Source organism: Hibiscus syriacus, unplaced genomic scaffold, assembly GCF_006381635.1.
Source record: "Hibiscus syriacus cultivar Baekdansim isolate YM2019G1 unplaced genomic scaffold, ASM638163v2 tig00111084_pilon, whole genome shotgun sequence".
NCBI classification, from domain to species: Eukaryota; Viridiplantae; Streptophyta; class Magnoliopsida; order Malvales; family Malvaceae; genus Hibiscus; species Hibiscus syriacus.
The window spans coordinates 218,126-244,057 of NW_024062975.1; the positions used below are offsets into that span (position 1 = coordinate 218,126).

Consider the following 25,932-nt stretch of genomic DNA (forward strand, 5'->3'; position numbering starts at 1 on the left):
CAAGCACTGACTTGATGATATAATATAAACGAAAAGTTCATCCATAAAATACAATTTAAATAATTTTAGGATCGTATTTTATCATGTCTCAGTCAACAGATTAACATTCAGCTCAGAAAACTTTCAATTTTTTAACAGAAAAAAAGAGTTTGGAACATATTCAAGTGACCATGTTAAAAGTTTTAATAGTCGTGGATTCAACAAAACAACACTTTATAATCGAAGACTATTTCATAATTTTTAATAATCGAAGACTCAACAAATATCTCGCTATATTAAGAGACTCGTTGTGTATCTTACCATTCATTTTAGTGCATACATGTATATACATGTATGTATGTTATTAACACAAATTGCACCTAACAAAATCTTCATAGGAAAGGAATGCAGTATAAATCAATGAATAGATAAAGCCATTGAGAACCAAACCATCAACAAACCATCGCCTCATTCTCTTGGTCATCCCCTGTTTCTATGTTCTTATTCAACAAGTTCATGGAGAGTATAAATTGAGATGGGCACCAATGTCGAGGCATCAAATCCCCTCCTTTTTAGGTCCAAAATATTGAAGATAAAACGCTCTCCATAATGGCAGCAAAGCTCTGGATTACCATATTATCTCTCTTCTCCATCTTCTTCGCCGCACTGTCAAATAACCTGACCCTAAATCTCGAGCAAATAACCTTCGGGCATCCAATCTGCAGGTCCCAAATCGCGCTGGTGAACTTCGCGTGTGCGATGGTGCCTATACTCCCGATGCCGCAGTCGGAAGATGGAGATGAGGGTAGTGGATCGCACCGGCACAGGCACCGGCATAGGCACAAGCATAAGCATGGGGTTCATGAGAGACCGGAACAACGCTACTGTTGTCAATGGCTGAAGCAGATCGATTCTTTGTGTGTGTGTGAGATCCTGGTTCATTTGCCGCCTTTCCTTTGGAAGCTTAATCATAAGTACACCGTCGTTGTCGACGAAAAATGCAGCGTCACCTACTTATGCCAAGGTCGATGGCGACTGTGATGCACCCCACGCTTGTTAACTCCATCTTTTTCGGTTGCTTGTTTAGCTTTCGTATGCAGAACATATATATATATATATATATATCTGTTACCAAGTTGTGAGATTTTTATTCAAATTCTTACTCCACCTCCTTAAAATTATTAATACAATTCTTCAAAAATTAAGAATAAAAATGATATTTGGTCGCGACAGATTTTGACCTAATCAAATCTCATAAGATTAACATTTTGAGTTCAAGATTAGAGAAAAAAAATTTGGACCTGAATATGATAAATATATTACGGGTGAATTATACATTGAGTACATAAACTATCAGTTTTGATCCGTTTTAGTACTTAAGCTTTTAATTTTTTTAAAAATATACCTAAAGTTTTATTTTTGTTTCATTGTAGTACCAATGTTCAAAGTTTAACCTTAATTTTCGAAAATAATTGAAAGTTTAGGTACTAAACGGACCAAAACCGATAGTTTAGGTATTAAATGCATTAAGTTTTTAATGGTATGGTGCTAAAATGAAACAAAAACTAAACGTTAGATGTGATTTTGAAAAAAAATAAAAGTTTAAGTACTAAAACGAATCAAAATTGATAGTTTATGTACTAAATATATAGTTTATCCTATTTTGACGCGTATTAGTACAGATGGTTGGAATTCATGAATTTGAGTTTGTAAGGTTAAGTTCGAATTGTCATTCTTGGTGGACAATCTGTAAATTCCTATATAAATCTCAATTAGGTCTTAGATATGCTCTAACCTTGGATTGGGAGAGCCACCCCTAACCTAAATTTTAAAAAAATGTTGAAAGAAAAACAATTCATTAGAATTAATAAAAAAAATAGTCGACATTAATTTAATAAATTTATTACTTTTTCTTTAAAAGATTAAATCGGATAAAAAATTAAAAGTAAAAGATACAAAAAGAATTTAAGGACTAACTTCTTCAACAAATTCAAGAATAAAAGTATCATTAAAAAAACTAAAAATGAATTAACACTATAATTTAATAAAAAAATATTGAGTTTAATACTTGAATTGTGAAAGAAAATAGACATTGATAAACAATTTATTTATTTGGAATAAAAATTTGAATTATTTAAAACAATTTATTTTGTCGCTATGCTACAATTATTACATGATAATATATTATTGATATAATTAACAATAATAACACGTTGAAGTAGCATTGGATTATAGTGCACGTTACAACTGGTGTTGCACTATAGTTGTGTTACTTTTTTTTCTTTTTTTTTTTTTATTTTTGGTTTTTTATTTTTTTATTTTTACTTTCTTTTGTTATTTTTTTTGTTAATTTGTGAAATAAATATTCTAATTCGGAGAATTAAAATATATAATTATGTAACTTATATTTTTCGCATTATTATTATGAATCGTAATTTTCTTATTTATTTGTATTTTTGCAATGTTATTTATGAATGTTTTATTTATTTATTTTTTATCTTAATTTTTATTAAAAATATATATGTTTTATTTTATATTTACAAAATCAATATTACAATAATTAAATATTGTGAATAAAGTAGAGTTGATAGTAATGCAGAGATAGTGCTAGAAATGAATTATTGTTTCATCTTTAGTAGAGATAAGATATTGTAGAGTAAAGATGAGAACTGAGATAATTACTTTCACGAAATAAACAAATAAAAAATAACGAATAATATCGTAAAAACAAACTCTAATAAACAATAAAAATAATATAAATTATACAGAATTTAAAGGTGATAAATAGTGGGTAAAGTACATAACTTATCCCTCAACTATAGGGTATTATTTTATTGGGTCATTGACTATTAAAAGTTATAAAATAGTCCTTTAACTATAAGATATTGCTTTTTTAAGTCTAATGACTATTAAAAGTTATAAAATGATCACATGATTATTCATTGTGTTCCAAACTCATTCTTTTTGGTTAAAAAATTGATGACATTTTGAGTTAGACATTAGCATATTGACTGAGATATGATATAATATGAACTCTAAATCTCAAAAGATTAACATATATTAGTTAGGAGGTTAACGTCTAACTCACACTAATATTAATTTTTATAACTTTAAAATAACTTTTAATTTTTAATTATTTTATAACTTTTAATAGTCATATGACTTAAAAAATAATATCTCATACTTTAAAAAATATTTTATAACTTTTAATAAAAATTCAATAGAATAATATTCTTCTATAGTTGAGAAACTATTTATGTATTTTACCCGTAAATAGTTTCATCGCCAATAGATTAAATTACATGGTCAAAAGTCCAGATTTCTCTAATCCATGCCGCCACGTCCACCGCACCTGGCTGGCTGGCTTTTGCTTCTAGCAGCCTGTTTTGACCTTCATGCGGTGGGAAGCGTGTCTTCAACAATCAGCTCAGCTATAAATAGAGCTGGATTTCACCGTTGATATTCAGCACTCATTTCCCTTTCATCATATCGAGATTTAGACACATCCATGGCTTACCTTCAGTGTTTCTTCTTCACTTGTCTGTTACTTTACATTTCTTCTCCATCTTTAGCTCAACAGTCTTTCCGGCCCAAGGCCCTGGTGATCCCCGTCGCTAAAGATGCTTCTACACTTCAATACCTCACCACCATTGACCAAAGGACACCCCTTGTGCCCACCGACCTCGTTGTCAATCTCGGTGGCAAGTTTATGTGGGTTGATTGCGAACGGGATTACGTTTCTTCGACGTACCGTCCCGCCAGGTGCCGTTCAGCGCAATGCTCATTAGCCGGAGCCGATGGATGCGGCGATTGCTTCTCGGCACCAAGGCCGGGGTGCAACAACAACACGTGTGGCGTCACGCCTGATAACTCGGTGACCCACACAGCCACCTCCGGCGAGGTTGCCCAAGATGTTGTGTCTCTTCAATCAACCGATGGGAGGAATCCCGGCAGGGTGGTGAGTGTACCCAGGTTCCTTTTCGCTTGTGCACCCACTTTCTTGCTTCAAGGTCTGGCGAGCGGTGTCACCGGAATGGCTGGGCTGGGGAGGACTAGAATTGGGCTCCCTTCACAATTCGCTGCCGCCTTTAGTTTCCGAAGGAAATTTGCCGTTTGCCTGTCGTCTTCAACCTCGGCAAATGGTGTTATTTTCTTCGGAGATGGTCCATACATGTTCCTCCCCGGAATCGATGCATCACAGTCGCTTACCTTTACACCACTCTTCATCAACCCCGTCAGCACCGCCTCCGCCGAATATTTCATCGGCGTTAAGTCCATCAAAGTGAACGAAAAAACCGTCTCGTTGAACACAACGTTATTATCCATAGACAACCAAGGTGTCGGGGGCACAAAAATCAGCACAGTAGACCCCCACACCGTCCTCGAGGCTTCGATCTTCAAAGCCGTCACCGAGGCATTCATTAACGAAGCCGCTGCTATGAACATCACCAGGGTCGCCGGCGTTGCGCCATTTGAAGTGTGTTTCAGCTCGAGTAACATCTTAAGCACGCGCTTAGGACCAGCTGTGCCATCAATCGATCTCGTGTTGCAGAACCAGGACGTGTTTTGGAGGATCTTTGGTGCGAACTCGATGGTTGAGGTCAACACGGACGTGTTGTGTCTTGGCTTTGTTAATGGCGGATCGAACCCAACGACCTCCATTGTTATCGGAGGGCACCAATTGGAGAACACTCTTCTGCAGTTCGATTTGGCAACTTCAAGGCTGGGTTTCAGTGCTACACTCTTGGGCAGGCGAACTACTTGCTCCAACTTCAACTTCACGTCTAATGCTTAGATCATACGGCATGGCCCTGGTTCATTATATATAGTGATTTTCAAACTTTTCTTTTTACCTTTCAGAATTGTATGATTTCTGTGAGTAATAAGCTAAGAAAGATTAATAATCTGCATTCAGCAATATGGTGTGTGTATCAGTGTATGTATATATTTGTGCGATATGATACTTTTCTTGTATTCCAAATAAAAGTTTATGTTAATTGTTTATGGGTTGTGTATTCAGTTTGAAAATTATCAATTATTAGATTAAATAACATCATAAAAGTAGATGATCAAACAATTAAATAACAATATCATAAAAGTAGATGATCAAACGGTAAAGTGTAGAAATGATATCTCAACTATAGGGTGTTGTTTTATTGATTCCTTAACTTTTAAAAGTTACATAATAGTCACATGATTATTTATTATGTTCTAAATTCATCTTTATCCATTAAAAAAATGACAGAAATCTAAACTGAATATTAACTTATAAATTGTGATATGATAAAATTTGATCTCAATATCTCAAATAATTATTATATCCCATTAATCATGTTAATGCTCAAACGACAGTTAATTTTTTAATGAAAAAAATAAGTTTGAAATATAATATATAGTCAAATGATTATTTTATAACTTTTAATCGTTAAGGCAATCAACAAAGTAATATTCTATAATCAAAAGATCATTTTATAACTTTTAATAACTAATGGACTTAATAAAATATCACCTTAGAATCGAGAGACCGGTACTTTACCAATGATTAAATTATGTGAAATTAATTAATAATCAGTTGATTTAGTATGATAAATTACTATATTCTTTAAGAATTGTCTGGGATTAAGAGGGTTGTCTCCGTAAATAGGCCAATGCAATACCTGAACTGAATAATTAATCCATAGATTGGATTCAGATGGTTATACAATAAATTATATGAAATTAAATCCATAGACCTAACACAAACATAAGCAAAATAAAGGGACCATAATCAAATTTTGACCTAAAGTTTATTCTACAATAGAAGTCGGTAGCAGAATTTTGGGCACATACCTATTAATAGTGTATAAGGCAAGCTGCAATAATTAATCGTGTATGTTTTAGACTATGGATAAATGACTGCATTTGGATCTCCCATCAAATCACCTTACCATACGACTTGCCTTGATCTACGGAAACCGGGGGCATTCCCCTTGTCGAAACATGGGTAACCTGTTGCCGTACGTTCCCGGTCTCGGAATAATATTGTTAGAATGACTCGTATGTAAAATGGACCCATGTTCTCAAGTATTACAGTAGATTATAGAAGCCACGATTGAATCCAGAAATGGCGGAATCAGAAGATCAGAACCTGCTTTATGAGTTGATTAACCAAATAATTGAGATTGTGTATGAACAAAATTGCGTTCTTGCGTGGGGAGAATCCCTGCACAATAAGAATAATATTTTCCTAATCATTTTCCAGCATGAAACATGAAGCGTGGATTGCATTCTATTAAAGTAATTATAAAATTAAAATGGCAAAATACTTCGAGGGCTGCACCTGCGAAAAGCCTTTGGGAACGTTACACCCCATATCGCCTCAGTGCTTTGCTTAAACTTGGCATGACATTGTATGCTTGGTATGATCTTCTTAGCTCGATTATGGAACCCACCTAAATCAAAATGGAGGAATGCATTCGATGAAAATGCAGAACAGAGAGTGATAATCCTACCTAAAAAGAGCAGTTTTCATAGATATTTACTCCAATTGCTCATTTGGTTTGATTTCTGATCAAGTCCTCTAAGCCAGTTTATAAAACAGAGCATCAGTGCACCGACAAACAAGCCTTTAGAATTGTACTTACAATTATTAAAATTGAGGTAAATCCGATTGCAAATCCCTCATTGATACGTCGCAAGTAATGATCAAGTATGGTCGATGTAGTTGCCAAAATACTTAAGAGTAGCCCTCCTGCAGATGTGATGACAAAAAAGGGCCAAGAATCCCAAAAGAAATGAGAAGCAGGTTCAGCATATAGCGCATAAGCTTCCAACTACATATTGTAATTATTTTTCTGACAGAAATGTACCCCAAAAACGTGTTGATGCCTGAACTTTTGAGAGATATTCAATAGTAGCCTTCCCTGGCTTTATATTTGGTATCCTGGCACCCATCTTATTCAGGTAATCTGCAATTTCCTTCGGTAAGTTGGCCTGCACAGGAGTTTCCACACAAACAGCAAACAGAAAGAAGCAATGAGTAGTGGATAAACTAATAGGAGCCAGAATTACAGAATTCTTCAAACAAGCACATCACATAAACAAATTCAAGGGTTGATTATTAGATTTGAAAGATTAGTCCGATGTATACAAATAGGAAAATGGAAGAAATTTAGATAGCAATAGCACACAATAAACAGGTAATCATCAGAAACTTAGAATCACAGAGGTTCAAAAGCACTTACAATATCAAAGATATTAAACAGAAAAACAAAAAACGCATATATTGAATAGTAAACCCATGGCTCTGCTCCAACAGATGTTGCAGGGTTCAATATCTCCTTAACATGCTCCCAAAATGGTGAACCAAGGATACTGCCAATAATGCAATGTGTTAAGATCATTTTGGGCATTCAAAAAAAAGATAGCTTTAAAGGTAAGTCCGTAGGATAAGACAAACAACAAACCCAAGATATGTAATGCATCAAAAGAATATTGCCCCAAAAATGCGAATAGAACAAAGGATTCAAAATAAGTTTTTAAATCACTTCAGGGCACAATTACCTTGCAACAATACTTGGAAAAGCCAATAGATAAGTGGTAGTGAGAACAGGCTGCATTCCTGATGGATTAATATTAAAAGGAATATAGGGTTCTACTTCAGTGATTGGGGAATCTTCCCTGTCCAACACATAAAACAAAGAAAATACGACATTGAGAAAGAACATATAACCATTATTATAAGTTAATAAACAAACACTGAAAGTTACAAATCTCCTTAATTGAATTCAACAGTAGTCCTAGTTCACATAAAATTAGTTACTGCTCCCTGCTCGGATTAGCCATGAACTGTACTATCCATGCTGCACAAAGAAGAATTGAAACCAAAGCCTATGTCTCTCCACCAAATGCATCTACTGTCTAAGTAAGTAGCACTGACTTTACCTTGCAGCAGATGCTAGTTTAAACCCATAGTACTGCAGCTTTATTTTCCTGCAACCCTCAGTTACAACAACTGCCCACATGGTGACTACAGTAAAAACACCTAATACAGCAAGCATGTATGGCCACCAACTCACGGCACTGCCTGTGGATGCAAGAAACCAATAATGATGCAGACTGAAAAAAATGCAGAAGACGAGTATAGTTGATGTCCACATCTACAGAAAACCAAGGTCGTTGCAGTTGAGCAAATAATCACTAAAGGACTAGTGTACAGATACAATTTTCAACCATTTCCTCACTTCCTATGACCCACATACTGAATTATTTCATTGAAATAGCTACAGAATGTACTCTTTACAATGAAATCAAATTTTGGTACCACAACTTCAGGCTGCCTACCTAGTCAAACTTAATTTGTTAATTAATAACCGCTTAGGATATTTTTACTTATTACTAATAAGAATTTTTGCCTGGAAAACAGAAATCATGAAATCATTTTTTTACTTTTAAAACGTGACAGTTTTTGAACTAAAAAGTTATAATTCTGACAAAAGCTCCACCCAACTTAAGAAGACGACCTTAGTCAGCACATATGGCATACCTGAGAGTTGAGTCAACATCTTGTACAGCGTATCTGTGTATCCAGTTAATATTCCAACACATATAATTAGAGACGAACCTTGACCTGAAACACACAAGCAGTGAATTAAGAAGACCACAATACTCAAAACATCGCAGTAATTTCTATAAAAAAAACATCGCAGTAATGTGCAGCTTCATCACTTTCAAAATGTAAGAAAACAGGATCTTTAAAAAGCACACCAATTTTATATGACCATTAATGGACTTTGGACAAGGTGAAAGGCTGAAACTTTTAATGAATTTCTATAACTTCTATAATCTTGGATAAAAGCATATTTCTCGTCTCAAGGTGAACATATGAGAAGAATATCACTATTTCCTATTATTTCCTCCAATCCAACATAAGGTCTCTGCACATCGAATAAACTCTTTTGCTTAAAGCTCTATTTCCAGAGTTTTCCTCATTATAGATTCTAGAGAAAATAACCACTAGCTTTACATTTATTCGTTCAGTTACTCGGTTGTTCTTATTAAATTAAAAACTTGTCTGTAACAATTGAAATAAATAAGGAGTAAATGTAATAAGAATGATACCAAATCCGGATTCTGATATCGTATCACAGATCCATGTCACAGTCACTGCACCACAAACCAAAAGTAAAGCAGTCACCATCACATGCTTAACCCTGCAAAAACCATATGAATATGCGTCATATCCTGCCAATTTCTTGTGAGAAACAAAAGCATCAGAAATTGTTGCTTTCATGTTTATATTGCTAAAGTACCTGTAACTGGCTGCATAAATTGAATAAGGAAGAGAATAGCAAGCAACTATAATAGCTTCTAGTATTGCAAAGCCAAGTGAAATCCACCATCTGCAATGAAAGAATAATAGCATGCTTTGTAAACGTCCAAGTAACATTTTCAAGAATTATACATGTAGCAAGGACTCGTCTCACTGCTTGAGAGGAAAAAATAGACACACATATAACTCTTAATCTTCTCGTGACCATCCAATCCCTCCTTCCGCAACTTCACTAAGGATGGAACAATATGACAAAATACCTGTTTTCAATCAATTCAAGAGAACACACACATGAGAATGCATCAAAAATAAAATAATTCATAAAACAAAAGAAATTTAGGCCAAAAGCAAGATTCAATGGAGTATCTTTCCCTTGGCAAGAAAAGGTATACACGTCTTCTTTCTTTCTTTTTTTAATATAAGTTAACAAAGATGTCTACAAAGATCCTAGACACTGGTTGCCAGGACTAAACGAACAAGAAAAGTTTACAACCACTCCTAAATACACTACAGAAGACCACACCACAAAATATGAAGTGATTCCTAGTCCCGTACATTTATCCAATAACAAGGTAGTAATTTTATTCCAACTAAAAGAAAGCAACTCCAGAACCCTAATGGACCATTAAACTCTAGAACATTGGCCAAAGAAGAATAACTAGACACATCATATGAGCTTTTTAATACAGGAAATAACTTTTGACCATTTGTACAACCATTCCGTCTTAAAAGAACATAGCAACCATCCTCAACATCTATCTATCTATCTATCTCCACTTAATCATATAACATGAGGGTGGCAAATAGATTTCATAGCATGAAGTGTAGAAAAAAATATGAAATTTAAAAGTTTACGCAATCATGTAAAACAAATCCTATATGACCAAAGAAAAGTTACAAACCTGCATAATTATGGATGCAATGATCTGAGGGCTGATACCAAGCTGAAAAACGGACAGTTTAAGCTCCGCAGAAAAATCACCCAGATCATCTACCAAAAGCAAAATAGAAGGCCACAAATTTGTTATAGACAAAAATTAATCAACACTGACTACAAATGAAGATTAAACTCCATATAGCTTAAAAGGAATGGAAAAGGGTGCAAGTTTTTCTTCTAGATTGCAGAACTTACCAACAGACCCAGAGACAAAGCTAAGATAATCTTGAGGTATCAGCCTTCTATCAAAACCAGGTAGAGGGATGAAATATCCAACACGACTAATTACAAGAAGTACAGCTGTCACAAATAACCTCCGCCGAATCTCACTCTTAAAGAATGATTCCGCCGCATTATTCAATACAGTACTCAACTGTACAAAGTTTAGAAACCTATTTCTAAAATATTTTGGTCTAACACGTGAAGTCTCAATGTTATTAACAACATTGTAATTGGAAATATCAGCCCCATCATCCAAACTTGAACGAACATGTTCCAGATCTAGAGACTCTGAAGATGATGATTCAACATTGACATAGTCACTTCGAAGCTGATCTGAAGAATTGCTCGACCATTCACTTCTTGTTCTTGAATGGAACAATCTATTTGGCAGCACAAAATTGCTTCTACTTGAGTCTACAAATTTCATCTTAAGCACGCGGTGGGATCTGGTGTGCAGTGGACGATAAAACCGTGGGTCACCAGCCACATGTCCATCTGCATACCAAGTATCTTTCCCATTAACACATCAAACTTAACACTGTATCTATCCCAGCAGCTCATTTCAGCTACAGAGAAGTACAACCAATTTAAAGATAGAAAAATTTAAATAAAATATCCGAGCATGCCTAACAACTCTCTGTCTCCACCAAAATTGTATTGTGGCTATTATTCACTTAAACATCACCTATTCCCCCCCCCCCCCCGCGGAAATACTCAAGCTAAATGAAATTCCAAAATGGAATATAATTAAAACAAACATAAAGAATACCTATTTAGAAGCCTAGAGTTCAAAGCATTTTCCACCTAACAAATTACTAAATTCCTAGTTAGAACATAATCAACGAAGAAACAGCCCCTATTAACCAAAACCGCATTTCTTAAACAGAATACAAAAGCATGTTAACCAAGTTTTTTCCAACTAAAGCCCAAATATCAATAATCTGTAAATAAAATCACCTAAAAATCATCCACATATACCGAAACAGCCAACTGACAGAAACTCTCAAAAATCGAAACGGTGCTCAACACTTCTTTGTTAATGTTCACTCCTTTAACTTCTAGATTTTTCTAAAGAACCAACAGAGGAAGACTAACCTGGAATTTTAAGAGGTTTTGACGATAAGAGGCTAGGGTTGAAGCGATGAAAGCCGAGAAGCATTGCTTCCATTGTCCACTGAAAGTGGGAGGAAAGACAAAAATGACCGTATCTTCGACTATCGAAAACTGTTAAGTTACTAGATGGGGCACTTCTGTATCATTGCTTATTTTATAATCTAAAAATATATCTTTGACTTTCTTTGACTTCTATTGGATTAATTAGTCTAATTTCCCAAAATAATACAAAATAGGTAAACTACACATTTAGTATTTAAATTATCAATTTTGATTTTTTTAGTATCTAATTTTTAAAAATTATACCTAACATTAGTTTTTATCTCATTTTACTACCCTATCGTTAAAAAATTAATACGTTTAATACTTAATTATCAGTTTTGAATCACTTTAGTACTTAAACTTTAATTTTTTCAAAATTTATCATTAAATTTTAAACAGTTGTAATAAAATGAAACAAAAACTAATTTACGTATGATTTCAAAAAAGTAAAAAAATTAGCTACTAAAACAGACTAAAATTGATAATTTATGTACTAAAATCATAATTTTCCCTATAAAATATTATAAATTAATCTTTAAACTTCTTTTTGTTATCCAAAACATTATATATTCAAAAATAACTCTCAATCATCTGACAATAAACGCTCACTCACATCCCTAGCATTCCTGATGATCGACCTCGAAACTTTAATGAATAATAACAATTCCTTTATGAGATGTTTGATTCGTGCATTCTTAAAATTTCAGAATATTTTAATTGAATCCATAAAGTATGTGTATTCCATCCATCATGTTTAGGCTTATCTGGCATGAAACCTATGTAAAACACGTCGATCAAATTTAAAATACTATGTGATCACATTGTGTTATCATGATTACAATCGCTAAAACACAACAAAATAGCTAATTCGCAAAGTAAATAATCTTCATTTTTTCCTTAATCTGCCCTACAACTGCCTAAAACTTCATTGATTCCCATTCTGCTTGTTAATTTGATGAGTTCATGTGTTTCATCGTCCATCGGCACATTATCCTTCTGCATTCGTTCAGCAACCACAAGTGGCGTTTTACCAGCTTTTGCATATCCTCGAAGAAGTGAATTATATACCGCAGTACTCACATGCCCAGCATTCCTAAGAATCACCAACAATTTCTCCAACCCTTCAGTATCACCAAGTTCTTCAAGTTTCTTCAACACTTCCTCGACCAATCTATCATTTGGATTCCATTTTTTCACACTCCCAACAGCTTGCTTAAAACAATCTAATACCTTCCCCATATGTTGTTTCTTTAAATAACCCCAAGAAAGAAGTTCCCAAGTCGTGTAACACGGGGAAATATCCTTCTGTATCATTCGCCGATGAAAGTTCTCAGCCATTTCGATCTGGTTTCCATTGATGTAAGCCGAGAGGAGTGTGTTCGGAACTCTAGGATCGCCACTTCCCGAATCAGACTCCCATTCATTATAGATCTTCTCAGCTTCTTCGAATTCCCCGAGTTTCGCAAGCGACGATATCATACATGTATACTCCGCATCATTCATTTTGCGGAAGCACGATTTCATCTTCTTCCAGATTCGTTGAACCTTGTCTTTATCCCCCATGTTGGTATACAAACTGAGAAGAGAGGGATAAACGACTCGATTTCTCCGTGATGCCTTCTTCTCCATTTCCTTCAAAGTAGACGTTGCCTTCTCAAATAGTTTTTCTCTGATATACAGATTGGTCAATGCACTATATGTTATCCAGTCGGGCTCGATTTTCGCCTTCTTTAGCTCAACAAAGATTTTCCCTGCACCTTCAATGTTATTTTGGGAGGCGCAAACAGATAGCAACAAATTATAAGTAAAGATATCAGGTGAAGCATTTTTCTTTAGTTCATTCACTATTTCAGGAACCTTTTCTAGTTTCCCTTCAGAGATGTATAAAGAGAGCATGTGGTTGTATGGGAGTGGATACTTTGCGAAGCCACATTCCGTCATCTTCTCCAATAAAGCTTTGGCTTTGGCAGATAACTTGTTCTGGACATACGTGTGGAGAAGAGCAGTATATGTGGCTTGATCTCTCATCTTGTTGGGAAGATCTTCGAAGAATTTCTCTGCATTATCTAAACCGAGAACTTTTGCAATTAAGTCCAAATGGATGGCATAGTCACCTGGTAGAAGCTTGATATCTGGCTGCAATCTCATCCATTCACATATCTGCAATAAAATGACAACCATGGTGACACAAGGCTAATTGATTCCGAAATCCCAGTTTTCAATAGATAATATCCATTCAATCTAATTATGACTTTCATCCTTCCACCTTATGAAAAATAAAAATGTTCTTTTTACTTTTAATTTGTCATAATTTTGATCTTGTTCGAAGCTAATCCAATTTGAAAATCAACTGTTCAACAATTAAATACACAAAATTAGCAAAAATACTTCCTCGTCTCACATCGGTAGCAATGATACTAACGAAACATGTACTTTTTAACAGTCTATTCAAATCAACTATGAGCAATTAGGCACAGTTCTCAGCTGAAATTGAAGTTTTAGTTCAAAGTTCAAGAGCGATAAGCTTCATAAAGTAAACAACGTAAGCATATACCTCAAGGGCGTGCTTATAGCGCTTGAGCTTGCGAAGCTCTCGAACGACTCTACTGAGCTCGAACTTACTGATCGTACTGCCTTCCTCTTTCCATTTCTGTACTGTAACCGCTGAGCTGCGTTTCGAATACACGAGGTCAAAAAACCTCCGGTTCACAGTTTTTCGGCGACCTCCACCGTCACCGCCGCTTTCCGGAGCGGCCTTGTCGATTGGTACTGCTTTTTTCGCCGCGGCCGAGAAAAAACGCGACGCAATGAGAGACGGGCGAACGTAGCGCATCAACATTGTGTCAAACTGTGTCAAACTGTGTCATTGAAACCTTAATTGATCAGGGTTTTAGCTCTTGGGGGAGAAGAAATTAGGGAAGCCAGACCAAACGGCACCGCTTTGTTGCACGTAAACCTGCCTGTGGCTCTATCCAGAAAGGTCAGGGGTTCAAGTTAATATTCTTGGGCTTTGAAAGGCCTAGCTAACTCAAGAATGCCCAATGTCTGAAAATAATTTGGGTTTGGTATTGCTTTAATTACAAGTATGGACCGAAACTAATATCTTCGATGATAAAAGAAATTATTGTTATTTATTAAGGTTTTAAGTTCGAGCATCGTGATTGTCATGAATATCGTGAATGTGAGTATTCAATGTTAAATTATTGAAAATATTCTTTGAAAATATATTATTTAGTATTTACCCCAACTTAATTAAAAAAAATTATGAGTATGAATATAATTAAGTCAGATATTTAATCAATCTAAATTTGATTTAAAAATTTTATTCTTGATTTATCATCTAATTCAATTTAGATTTAAAATGATTACATTCTTTTGGTTACAAAATAGATGTCAATCATCATTTATTAGATCAATGGTAGATCCAAAAATATTTTTTAGAGTAAACACACATATTAATAATATTTTGTATCTAATGAGCACAAATAAAATTTTAGGGTGGACACGTGTCTATCCTAAGAACCAGCTATATCCGCCATTTGTATTAGATTGTCCGGGTGAAAAATGATACATGTTCAAAAGTCCACCGTTTAGAATAAAGTGTAGCTAGTGTTATTGAAGATGGTACAATGACTTTACAACTAATTACGCGGAAAGACACTCATAGAGACAACAACTCTTCATAATTTTTTTTATTACAGTATAAGAATGTAACACCGATGAAAACGATGAAACATTAAATTCGAGTAACCCCTTGACTGAATGTGCTTGCTTGGACCATCCAACTCTACTATTGATGGTTGTACTCTATTATTGTTGGTCCGTTTAGTTGTTTAAACTTTAAAGGAAATGGTTATAAGATAATATATATTTATAATTTAAATAATCGATAACATTATATTAAATTTAAATTAGTTATTTAAAACACGCACGCTCTAAGCTGCCACCAAGTATGGCTCCCGAGTAAGAAGGAATCCTTTGTGCCTACGCGGTCTTTCTTTGCAACTGCTTGGCCTCGCCAGCTTCCCATTCCAATTTTACCCCCAATATTCTCAACCTTTACATTCATACCCTCATCTCCCCAATGACAGTTTTCTTCTTTAACTTCATATTGCACAGCACCATTTTCTTCATTAACAACTTTATCTTCTTCGGCTACCTCTTCTTGTTCTTCACCTTTGCCGTCTTTATCATCAAAAATCGGGGTAGTTGCGGTAGTATGTTTCGAATGGAAAAGGTTGAGTCTTTATTAATTCTCTCGATTATTAAAAATTATAAAATAATATTTTATTGAGTCATTTGACTATTAAAAATTATAAAATAATCATCTAACTATTTATTTTCAAATTTGTCTTTTTCTATTAAAAAATTAACGATATTCTAAGTTAAACATTAATCTGTTAACCATGATATTATAAAATATGATCATAAAATATCAAACAACTATTATATCTCAATCATCATGTTAACATCTAACTTAAACGATTATTAATTTTTTAACAAAAATTAACAAATTTAAAATATAATAAATAATCAAGTGATTATTTTGCAACTTTTAATAATAGGACTCAACAAAGCAAAACTTAATAGTTAAAAGACTATTTTATAACTTTTAATAGTCAAAAAAACTTAATAAAACAATACTATATAATAAAATAACCATTTGTATACTTTATCCTAAGATTAATAAACATCCAAACCCCAAATTCTCAGCTGCATTCAGATCAAAGACTTCCCATTGTTCTACCAATTCCTATCTATACATACACATACAATACCGAGTCTACCAGTTTTATCCACAAGAAAAGACCTCACAAATTGATGGTGTAACCTAATTGACGGCGAGGTAACTGTTAAAAGTTCACATGTGCTCACTCCTAGGGTCATGACACTTTGCAAGTGAACTTATGAAGAAATCCCGTAAATCTGGAATGATGCGATGAATCAAACGGCTACGCCTGCATGTTCACAGCATCAAACGGCTTAGAAACATCGACTTCTCGGCAATCAAAATACAGTTTTGGGATACTACATACCAGGGTTTGGCACTTATTCTTTCGAATTGCTCTAACATGAAGAGTAAGCAAGCTTCACGTAGTGTGGTAGCATTGAAGGCCCCGGCTAGTTCAAACATCAGCGTAACATTCTCCACAGAAATATCCTTTAAAAAACGGATAATTAGAACAGATAAAAGCAGGTAAATCTGTAATGTGAGTAGAAGAAATATCACAGTAAAACGTACACACCTGAGCAATGGTGTATTCACAAAGGCGTTTAAGATCATCGAGAAGATACTGATCGGCAGCTCGAAGAAGTTCTTGAGCAAGATCGATTTCAACGGTCACTGATCCTGTGTATATATACCTGGCAGCATATTACCAGAACAGCAAACGAGTGAGGACTTTCCACCAACAAATTTTTACTATATTTACAAGTGAGCATTCAAATATCTACCTCATCATTAGCACAAAAACATCCCATCTGATATTTGGAATCTCAACATCTTTGGCATCCCTCTCCTGCAAAACAATTTTCATGTCGGTCATCCTTTTATTATATTATCTAGCAATGTGCTCCTTGATATCGAGATAGTGTCCAAGGGATGGCAAAGTAGCAGAAGAGGGGGGGGTGAAGATGATGGGAACAATATCCTCGAATCGTCTTACCCGGTAACCACCATCAAACATGGCACGGAATGCATCCGAAGAAGCAAGAAGGCAGATTCTGTGAGCATAGAATCTTTTACCTGAGAGAAGAATATGGAAATTGAAAGGCTGAAGAACTTTTCAACTTAAAATGAAATAGACTTAATAAAGAGCAAGCACAATCACTGATAAGAAAAAAATCCATACCTTCAACCAAAAATGTAACATCAGAAAGTGTAGGATTATTTACATACTGCTCACCCAAATACACCTGCATTTATTGTGGGGGAAATGGGGGAAAAAGAAACAGCTGTTAGTCTGACACAAAGGGGAAATTTTTTAATGCATTCTATTTACCAGTTACCACCAAGGCAACAAAAGACAGACTGCTAGATTTCAATTGCATAAAGAACATAAAACTGATCGTGGCTAACTACAAGTTCAGCCAGATATCGACTTCAAAATTAAAACTAGTCACGTACTGCCAGTGATTAGTTCATGCTACCAAGGAAAAAACAATTGGTACAATATGCATGGACATCCATAATTTCTTTGTTACTAAAAGATTTTCAATCAAATGCAATAATCTTCTCACCAAAGATCAGGAAACATGAACAAACCTGAGGGGTTGGTGATAGCGGGGCAGCATCCACAGATGAGAGTGAAGTACCCTTTGTTGCCAACTTATACATGGCCTCTGAACCAGCTTGTTGCTGCTTAAAACTCTTAGACTCAAGAAGGCCCAGAAGCAGCTCCAGTCCTGGAGGGAATTGTTGAGCACCAAGGGAGAAGCAATGAGGAAATGTAAACCAAAAATAGAAACAGCTAAAGGATATCATTGTGAATGAAGAGAAGTGCTAACAACAGTTGGAATAGAAAATTGTCTTACCATTGTTGTCAACAAAAATAGGTTTCCGGTCATTTGGAGAACAAAGATGAGCAAGAGCCAGAGCGACTCGTTTTTGAACAGGATTGGCTGCTATCCGCATAAGGTACAGCAGATGATTCAATGTCTGTTAAGAGGATCAAAGAACAATGTCACAAGATATAATGTATATACAGTCTCATGACTTTTAAATATGCAAAGTAGAAAAGAGCCAAAAACTAGCAAAAATAAACTCACTCGTCCATGAATTTTTTCCTCCAATCTCTTCAATGTCTTTGCTACACAATCTTTAGTTGGCTGCAGTATTACAACTTACAAGGTATATTAATGAATATCAAACTGGGAAAATACACAAGTCTTCTAACTATAAATTCTAAGGGTAAGCAAAATGAATTAAATAAATTAATTTCAAACAGCAGCATGGTAAAAGTAGAATCCTAAAGGATACCTGAAAAATGAACTCTCCTTCCAGAAGTTTCTGAACAACTCCAGTCCTGATAAGATCTACAACATTATCCTAAAGAATAGAATAGTTGTAAGCACCTCTAGACTCGCTGTGTAAAAACTGCAGTTCAAGTTTAAAATAATACAGTGAAAAATGCCCTCTACCTCATTATCAGCAAGGCCATATAGGGAAAATGCAGAATTATGTTGCAATGGTCCACTTTTTGATTCAAGAAGATTTAGTAATGGCGTGATTCCACCATTTTGCACAATTCCAGCTTGATTGTGTGTGTCCTGCAAAATAAAAAAACATTAATTGATAAAGCACAACTCCAAAAAAACATTAAGCATCTAGGAAAGAAATTAAAACTAGAACTTCAGCATAAAAAACATATGATTGGACAACTGATTAACTTCCTTAAGTCCTGTCACTGACATGAGACTGTTGTTTCAAATATCATCCAGACAATTTTAACCCTGACAGACAGCAAATAAATACAAACCTGGGCCAACCGTCCAAGTGCAAATGCAGACATTTCCTTGAGTTGCACATCTGAAGATGTAAGCATTTCTATTAAAGGGGGGAACAGCGCCTCTTTGGACAATGTGTACCTGTAGAATTCCAACTTCTTAACAGAAAGATATATTTACATAAACACAACAATATTATAGTAATTCATATGCTTGAGCAGTTAACAAAATTTGTGTGCCTAATTAGAATTAATATCTCGACCAACCTTGCAATCTGAATCAGCAGCAGCAAATTGACCTATGAGTAAAGCAGCTTCCCTCTGGGTCTCCAAACAACTAGAACTGTTGACAGACATATACATGCGATATGATTAAAGCTGAAATCTTCCCAAAGAACAAGTCAAAAACCTAATGTGGAACTCAGCACTACCTAAGTAACCCAATCACAGGCTGCAGTGCTCCAGCAAGAAGAACTTCTTTCTTTATGTTTGGAGAAGAATGGACAAGGTTCCCAATAACGCCAACCTGAACATTCCTTATGTCAGTTTATAAAGGGCATAGCAACTTTCCAAAGAGTGTATTCAGATGACAAAAAATAAAAAACTTAGCAGAAACTAACCGCTTCATAATGTATGGTAACATCGTCAGAGGAAAGCATTAATACAAGGGAGGGTAGTGCATTGCATTCAACAATCTGCAAATTCACAAACTATATAGAAACCCACAACGAGAACTAGATGGTACTACCATTCAGTGCAGAAACAAACTTACCTCCTTTTTGTTCTCATCGTTCTTAAATGCTAGCGTCCTTAAGGCCCCTGCAGCTGCCCTCTTCACCTTCACTTCACGATACTCGAGCAACTCAACAAGTGGTGGGATTCCACCCTCAGTTCTAATATTGATATATGGGGAAAAACTAACAGTTTATAAGGGTATGAAAAGTTAATACTAACGGAAACTATATAGGAGAATACCCAAACAAGCGAACCTGATGCGGGTTTTAATGGCGGCGTTTTCATGAGCAAGATTTGTTATAGCATCGGCAGTTTTTCTTAAAACACCATTCACTCCGCGAGAATCACAATCATCCTGACGTATTTTTAACAAGTTCACGAGATAGGGCAGTGTCCCGGCGTCATCAACGAGTTGTTGATGCTCCGGCTGTTTAACATAAAAACAACAAAATGAAGACAAATTTTCAAGTACTGAACAAAATAATGCACCGGTTGAACTTGAAAGGAAGTAGAAGAAAGCCATCCCAATTACCTTTACCCCGAGAAGTCCAAGCGCGAACGCACTTGCTTTCTCTACTTCATACTCCAATGGTTTCAGATCGGAATCTGTCAATTGCGCCTGAATATGCTTTACCAGTGCAGGGACAGCACCACACTCCACGATCAAATCCACCAGATCCTCTAAAACCGCCAATGAAACAATAACAAAAAATAAATAAATATCGAAATCTATTTCGTTAAATAACTGAAAACTAAATGATTCAAAACGAACCGTTCTTTGCGAATTCAGAAAGTGATTGAGCGGAGAGTTTGGCTGCAGTACGATCAGCTTCTGAAAAGGAGGTGCAGTTGTTAAGAACATCGACGTGAAGTCGGACGTCGCGCAGGATATCTTGATGAGTACGGTCGGACTCGACGACGGCCGCCTTGCACCGTTCTGACTTATCTTCTTCAAATTCCTGCTCCAATTTCCTCTTCAAGCTTCTCCTTGATCGGGGCTTGTACTGGTTATCCATCGGGTGGAGGGGAATTGAGGAAGAAAGTAAAATAAGATTTATGAGAGATTTTTCATTTTTATTTTTAGATTTTGACTTGTACCATTAAGCGCAAATTCCACCCGCCAAGTTTTTTAATTTTGAACTTTTCGCGCCTTTTTTCCTTTCAGGGTAAACTTTCCATTTGGTATTTAACTATTTCAGCATTTCTTTTTTGGTCGTCAAATTATTTTTTGTGAAAATATATATAATGATATATTTTTTATGACTTAATATAAAAAATAAATATCAAAACTATTCATTTTTCTCATTTAAGTATCTAAATTATTTTTTTTGTCAATCTAGGTGTATTATGTTATAAACTTTACTATTTTAAGTATCTCAATCGTAACGACATTTAAAATTACATAAACACCCTCCACTTGACTTTTGAGATAAAATTTGAATCTAACTTGACTCGAACCCAAAATAATATGTTCTTTAAAAAATATTATTTTTATTCAATAAAAATAGGGATTTAATTAAAAATAATAATGTAGATAGATGATTATTGTAATTATCTCTAAATATATAAGATGAAAATATTTCTTTTTTGTTGAGTATTTTCACCCTAAACCCAACTTGACCCAACCCGAACATAACCTCTAAAAAATTGATCCTGCTCAAATTGAACCCAAATTTAAAAAAAAAGACCCGATCAGATTAAAACTCGTTAAATTCGAGTCTTGTGCACATCCTAATGACATGTGTCACATTTTGACAATTTAATTTTTTATATAAAATAAAATTATTAATAATATAATTTATTTTAAAAAATAATATTACTTTAAAAAAATCATAATTTCTCTAAAATCTAAAAAAATATTAAAAATCTTAATCCCAAATCATTAATCGTTTTCGGCGTCACTAACCACCTACCCACATGTAAACAAGCCCTATCGTTGACCATTCCTATCATCATTAAATGATTGTCCCTTTTTTTTCATATGTATGGGATAAGGGGGAGGTAAGATAGTAGGCTACCCCTAACACCAGGTTGAGAGCAGCTTCCGTAAGAGACCTCCGGATTATGAAATGTCCTCCGTAGGACTTGATCCCACGACCTCAATGTTAAGAACCTTGTGCTCTACCAACTGAGCTAGATGGTCATTTCCATTCCTATCATCATTACTCTACCTTAAATCATTAAATATACAACCCGTAATTTTTCAAAGGCAAAACTATGTCAATAGTCCCTCTTATTTTTACTCTAACCTACTTTGGTTAACCAATTTTTTAATTAAGTGTATTTCGTCCCTTTTGTTGTGGATCCGGTCTGTTTAAGTCTCTCTGTAACTTCCATTAACCCATTAACATAGGACTGAATTAACAATAAAAAAAATAACCCACTTGTCTTTTGTCTTCTTATTCCTTTGGTTTCTTTTTCTATTTTCTCTCTCAACTCTCTGTTTTATTTACCCTCAAGCTTTCTGCAACAACAAAAATGAGGGTGATCGATTATATTATAAACTTTTGCACTTTCACCGAAAGAATGGGCAAACGGAAACCAATGCATGTGCCTTTTTCTTCTTCTTCTTCTTCTTTGAATCAACAACTCAAGAAGTCACCTGCAATACTCAACTTTCCTGTTAATTCTTCGAGCCAAAAATGTTGTCACCAACATGAAAGATCCAATTAATCCAAACCCATTTTTCATAACATTATTAAGATATCCATAATTATTTCTCATTAGTCGTATGTTGTTGTAGACGTAGAAACTGTCGAAGTAATCCGGAAATAAAATCAGTTGATGGTGATCGAGAATGTGGATCCGAACAGCGTGTTGAAGAGGGTGAAGAGCACGGGGAAGAGGGCGGAGTCCTGGTCCTATATACCACATCATGTGGCGTTATATACGTATGCAATGGGAGCATATGGTTGCTTCATCTTAACCGTACTTGGTAGAAACTTGGCCAATAAATCTGAGAAATCATAAACAAATTCTTTACAGAACTAAAAGGGAGTCTAAAAGATTATGAAAAAATGGAGTAGTCAGCGTGAAAGAGAGAGAGAGAGAGAGAGAGGTGAAAGAGAAGAAATAAAAGCAAGTGGACGAGCTGTTCAACAAGCTGAGAACGATACAATAAAGTTTGTACCCATTCGAGAAAACAATAGGGTTGTTCATCAATGACGTTTTTCACTCCGGGTCATTCTTTAACCACGTTTTGAAGTACTGAAATTAGAGTTTAAAATCCCCCAACAAGGTGTCAGCTTTGAAATAAGAAGACATTAAAAGAAATCCCATTAATTAAACAGGTGAAGAAGCTAACTTCGTTCATGGGTTTGTTAATGATAAAGAGATTGAGATGTTATATGACGGTGCAGCTTGGAAAAGCTAAAAAACTTGGAGGTGAACAAAAATGGCGTGGATCCTTGGGTAGGGGTGCGTATGAGATGAGTCAGTGTCCAACTTCGTTCACGGGGAAAACATTTGTTAATGATAAAAGAGGTTAAAGATTTTACATGGCGGTGCACTTTGGAGAAGTTGAAAAACTTGGAGGTGAACAAAAATGGCGTGGACCCTACTTGGATCTTCCTCGTCATGATGATAAGGTTTTAAGAAACTTACCTGGAATACAGGATGAAACTCGACGTGAGAGGGCAAAGTGACACGGTAAGCAAGCTTACCGACCCTTTTCTCCACAGGAAATGGAATACACCCTTGTAGGAGGGGAAGAGAAAATCATAGGGTAAAAAATAAATTACTATTAATAATATTAGAAAATTATAGCATGTAGCCTAAAAGAACGTGAAAAAACAAATATGAGTAGTTTATCAAATATGAGTCTCACGGAGGACATTTCATAATTTGGAGGTCTCTGACGAAAGTTGCTCTCAACCTGATATTGAGAGTAGCTTACTATCTTACCTCCCTTTACTCCATATATATGGGAAAAAGGGACATCCATATGTAGGTGTAATCTACCCTAGATTAAATGATGATTTAAAATTTTAAAACCCGTAGATGAGTTCCTTTTGGGTCAGTATTGCCATCCAAAAATTGGGCCTTTAGAGTTAACCAGAAGCAAAAATACCAATTGGGCCTATGGGATATACTATCTGACATTTATCAATCTACATTTAATAAATTTCTCTATTTATAGAATTTACATGTTATGTTTACTTCATATTTTTATTTTATTATTAATTTGGGTAAGTATAATACAATATTTATTTAAATATAGCTCTCAATCTTTCGACATTGAACGCTCACACCCTTGGCATGTATGATGTTCAAACCCTGATCATCGAAAATAGCAACAATTCAATTATTACGGAGGCTACCTGGTTCGTGCTATTATTAACTGTTTGACACATGTTAGTTTACCTTTCTTAAATTTATTTCTTTTTACTTCTAAATTTTATTTTTATGTTATTGATAACTTTAATTTCAATTTTCATTTAGATCATAAGCATTTGTTGTAATCAAATTGCATCGTTAAATTTTTATTATTGACAAATTAAGTCACTTATATCAACAACATTGAATAATTATAACAAACAAATGGAAACTATCATTTTTATTTATACTATTTTCATGTATCATCAAATAATATTTAGTTGATATTTTATATATCAGATTGGGTATGGATTTGCACTTGAAAAATGGAGTCCGATTTAGAATCAACTAAAATCCTACTAAATTCATATCAAATACACATAAGATGGAAACGAGTTGGATTGGATTGGGCGACTTAAAAAATATATCATTCATTCATATTTGACTCGAAAAATATATATCTTTCTTCCAACCCGACTCGACCCGAAAATATATATCATTCACTCGACTCTGAATTGATCCAAATTTCTAAAGTATAAATTCATTCTGACTTGACCCGATTTTGAAAAAAATAAGGACTTAATTAAAAAATAGATAGAGGGAGTATTATAATAATTATTTATAAATTTATTCAAGTAAATTATCTTATTATCCCAAGTCGGATCGAGCTGAAATTTTTTAACTTCTGCCCTAATCTAATCCTGTCAGTAGGGGTATGCAAAATTACCCGACCTGGTTGACCCGACCCGCCGACCCGGATCTAAAAAAACCGGATAATTCTCTAAAAAAATTACCTGGCCGGTCGGTCGGGCCGAGTCACAAAATCTAGTTTTTCTGGTTAGTTTTTATTTATTTTTATTTTTTTTATATATAATTATATAAAATATAATAAATTATTTATATTATAGATTATTATATTTTGTATTTTGAACTTTTAAATTTTTTAAATTTTATGTTCGGATATTAGAGTATGTAATTCGAAGTTTCGAACATTTAAATTTGTGTATATATTTTTTAAAATTTGTGTATATATTTTTTAGATTAATAATTTGAAAATAAAAAATTAAAAACCGGGTATCGGGTACCCGATTATCGGGTACTCGCAAAATCCGGATACTCGATTACCGGGTACCCGTAACATCCGGGTCGAGAGAAATCGTCGACCCAAAAGTTCCGAATACTCAAAAATCAGGTACCCGAAAATCCGGATACTCAGATTTCCACACCCCTACCCGTCAGATCAAATCGTATCAAAATCTATTGATTTTGGATTAAATTGTCATCGTGTATTCTCCCACAAGTATAAACCCCGATGCCCAAGGAAGTTGTCGGCGGGGTGAACTGAAAACATGCATGCTGATTGAGAAGCTCCCCGATCCCCCATTTCTTTCATCGCTCGAAACAGACAACAAAAGGTCAAATCAATGGAGAGCCATTGCCAGGTGTTTGGCCTTGGAAATAGTGAAAAAGAACCGTAGGACCCTTCTCCACGAAACTATAAATATTAGCTCAACCACCGCTAGCCACGTGACGGGTGCTGTCCGATGTCACCTGGAACTAGCAAAACTACTCAGTACTTGCTCGTATTTAAGATCCAATCGGTTCAGATTAATAAACTCTTTGAGGGTTTATTTATAATCACGGGTTAGTTGTAGTAAAACGATGCATTAATTGTTTCAACTACCAATTATTTTATTTAATGCCAGTTGAGCTTGGACTCGAGAGTTGACTCGTGAGACTCGGCTGGTCAAATACATCCCTTTCAAATGAGTTGGATTACGTCTATATTAACTCTTTTATGTCTTGATGATAATATTAGTCGTAGAATTACGTTT

The 25,932-nt window shown here is 34.8% G+C and overlaps 4 protein-coding genes and 1 pseudogene across 6 annotated transcripts in view; 2 read left to right on the forward strand and 3 right to left on the reverse strand.

Moving 5' to 3' along the window:
* LOC120152083 (preprotein translocase subunit SCY2, chloroplastic-like) overlaps window positions 1–11,679 on the reverse strand; it is a 31,723-nt gene extending 20,044 nt beyond the window's left edge. The window contains exons 1-14 of one of the 3 annotated variants that reach the window (XM_039164379.1): window positions 11,544–11,679; window positions 10,422–10,943; window positions 10,192–10,280; window positions 9,470–9,549; window positions 9,270–9,359; window positions 9,079–9,170; window positions 8,504–8,587; window positions 7,903–8,044; window positions 7,522–7,638; window positions 7,203–7,332; window positions 6,828–6,951; window positions 6,603–6,709; window positions 6,299–6,410; window positions 5,769–6,181 (exon numbers count right to left, since the gene is read on the reverse strand). In XM_039164379.1, coding sequence (XP_039020310.1) covers window positions 6,321–6,410; window positions 6,603–6,709; window positions 6,828–6,951; window positions 7,203–7,332; window positions 7,522–7,638; window positions 7,903–8,044; window positions 8,504–8,587; window positions 9,079–9,170; window positions 9,270–9,359; window positions 9,470–9,549; window positions 10,192–10,280; window positions 10,422–10,943; window positions 11,544–11,616 — 1,740 coding nt within the window. In that variant the 5' untranslated portion in view covers window positions 11,617–11,679 and the 3' untranslated portion in view covers window positions 5,769–6,181; window positions 6,299–6,320. Of the gene's footprint in view, window positions 1–5,768; window positions 6,182–6,277; window positions 6,411–6,602; window positions 6,710–6,827; window positions 6,952–7,202; window positions 7,333–7,521; window positions 7,639–7,902; window positions 8,045–8,503; window positions 8,588–9,078; window positions 9,171–9,269; window positions 9,360–9,469; window positions 9,550–10,191; window positions 10,281–10,421; window positions 10,944–11,543 lie in introns of those variants that run through there. The other 2 variants (XM_039164378.1, XR_005518655.1) reach the window with 2 other exon arrangements.
* On the forward strand, window positions 589–1,020 carry LOC120152029. The gene has a single exon (XM_039164328.1). The coding sequence runs from the start codon at window positions 589–591 to the stop codon at window positions 1,018–1,020; it is 432 nt and encodes a 143-aa protein (XP_039020259.1).
* On the forward strand, window positions 3,459–4,796 carry LOC120152087 (probable aspartic proteinase GIP2). The gene has a single exon (XM_039164383.1). It carries the CDS (start codon window positions 3,488–3,490, stop codon window positions 4,772–4,774), a length of 1,287 nt encoding a protein of 428 aa, XP_039020314.1. The 5' UTR covers window positions 3,459–3,487; the 3' UTR covers window positions 4,775–4,796.
* Window positions 11,680–12,402: 723 nt separating the features above from the next.
* On the reverse strand, window positions 12,403–14,461 carry LOC120152084 (pentatricopeptide repeat-containing protein At4g02820, mitochondrial-like). Its single transcript, XM_039164380.1, has 2 exons — window positions 14,158–14,461; window positions 12,403–13,763 (listed from the first exon to the last, which is right to left on the reverse strand). Exons 1-2 carry the CDS (start codon window positions 14,440–14,442, stop codon window positions 12,501–12,503), a joined length of 1,548 nt encoding a protein of 515 aa, XP_039020311.1. The 5' UTR covers window positions 14,443–14,461; the 3' UTR covers window positions 12,403–12,500.
* Window positions 14,462–16,279: 1,818 nt separating this feature from the next.
* LOC120152093 lies at window positions 16,280–20,833 on the reverse strand (annotated as a pseudogene).
* Between the last annotated feature and the right edge of the window lie 5,099 nt (window positions 20,834–25,932).

Coding starts and splice junctions, on each gene's coding strand:
- LOC120152087 (XM_039164383.1), top strand. CDS start 3,488: ATGGCTTACCTTCAGTGTTTCTTCTTCACTTGTCTGTTACTTTACATT.
- LOC120152084 (XM_039164380.1), bottom strand. CDS start 14,442: ATGTTGATGCGCTACGTTCGCCCGTCTCTCATTGCGTCGCGTTTTTTC. Junction 13,764..14,157: donor GCTATAAGCACGCCCTTGAG/GTATATGCTTAC, acceptor ATTTTATTGCAG/ATATGTGAATGGATGAGATT.
- LOC120152029 (XM_039164328.1), top strand. CDS start 589: ATGGCAGCAAAGCTCTGGATTACCATATTATCTCTCTTCTCCATCTTC.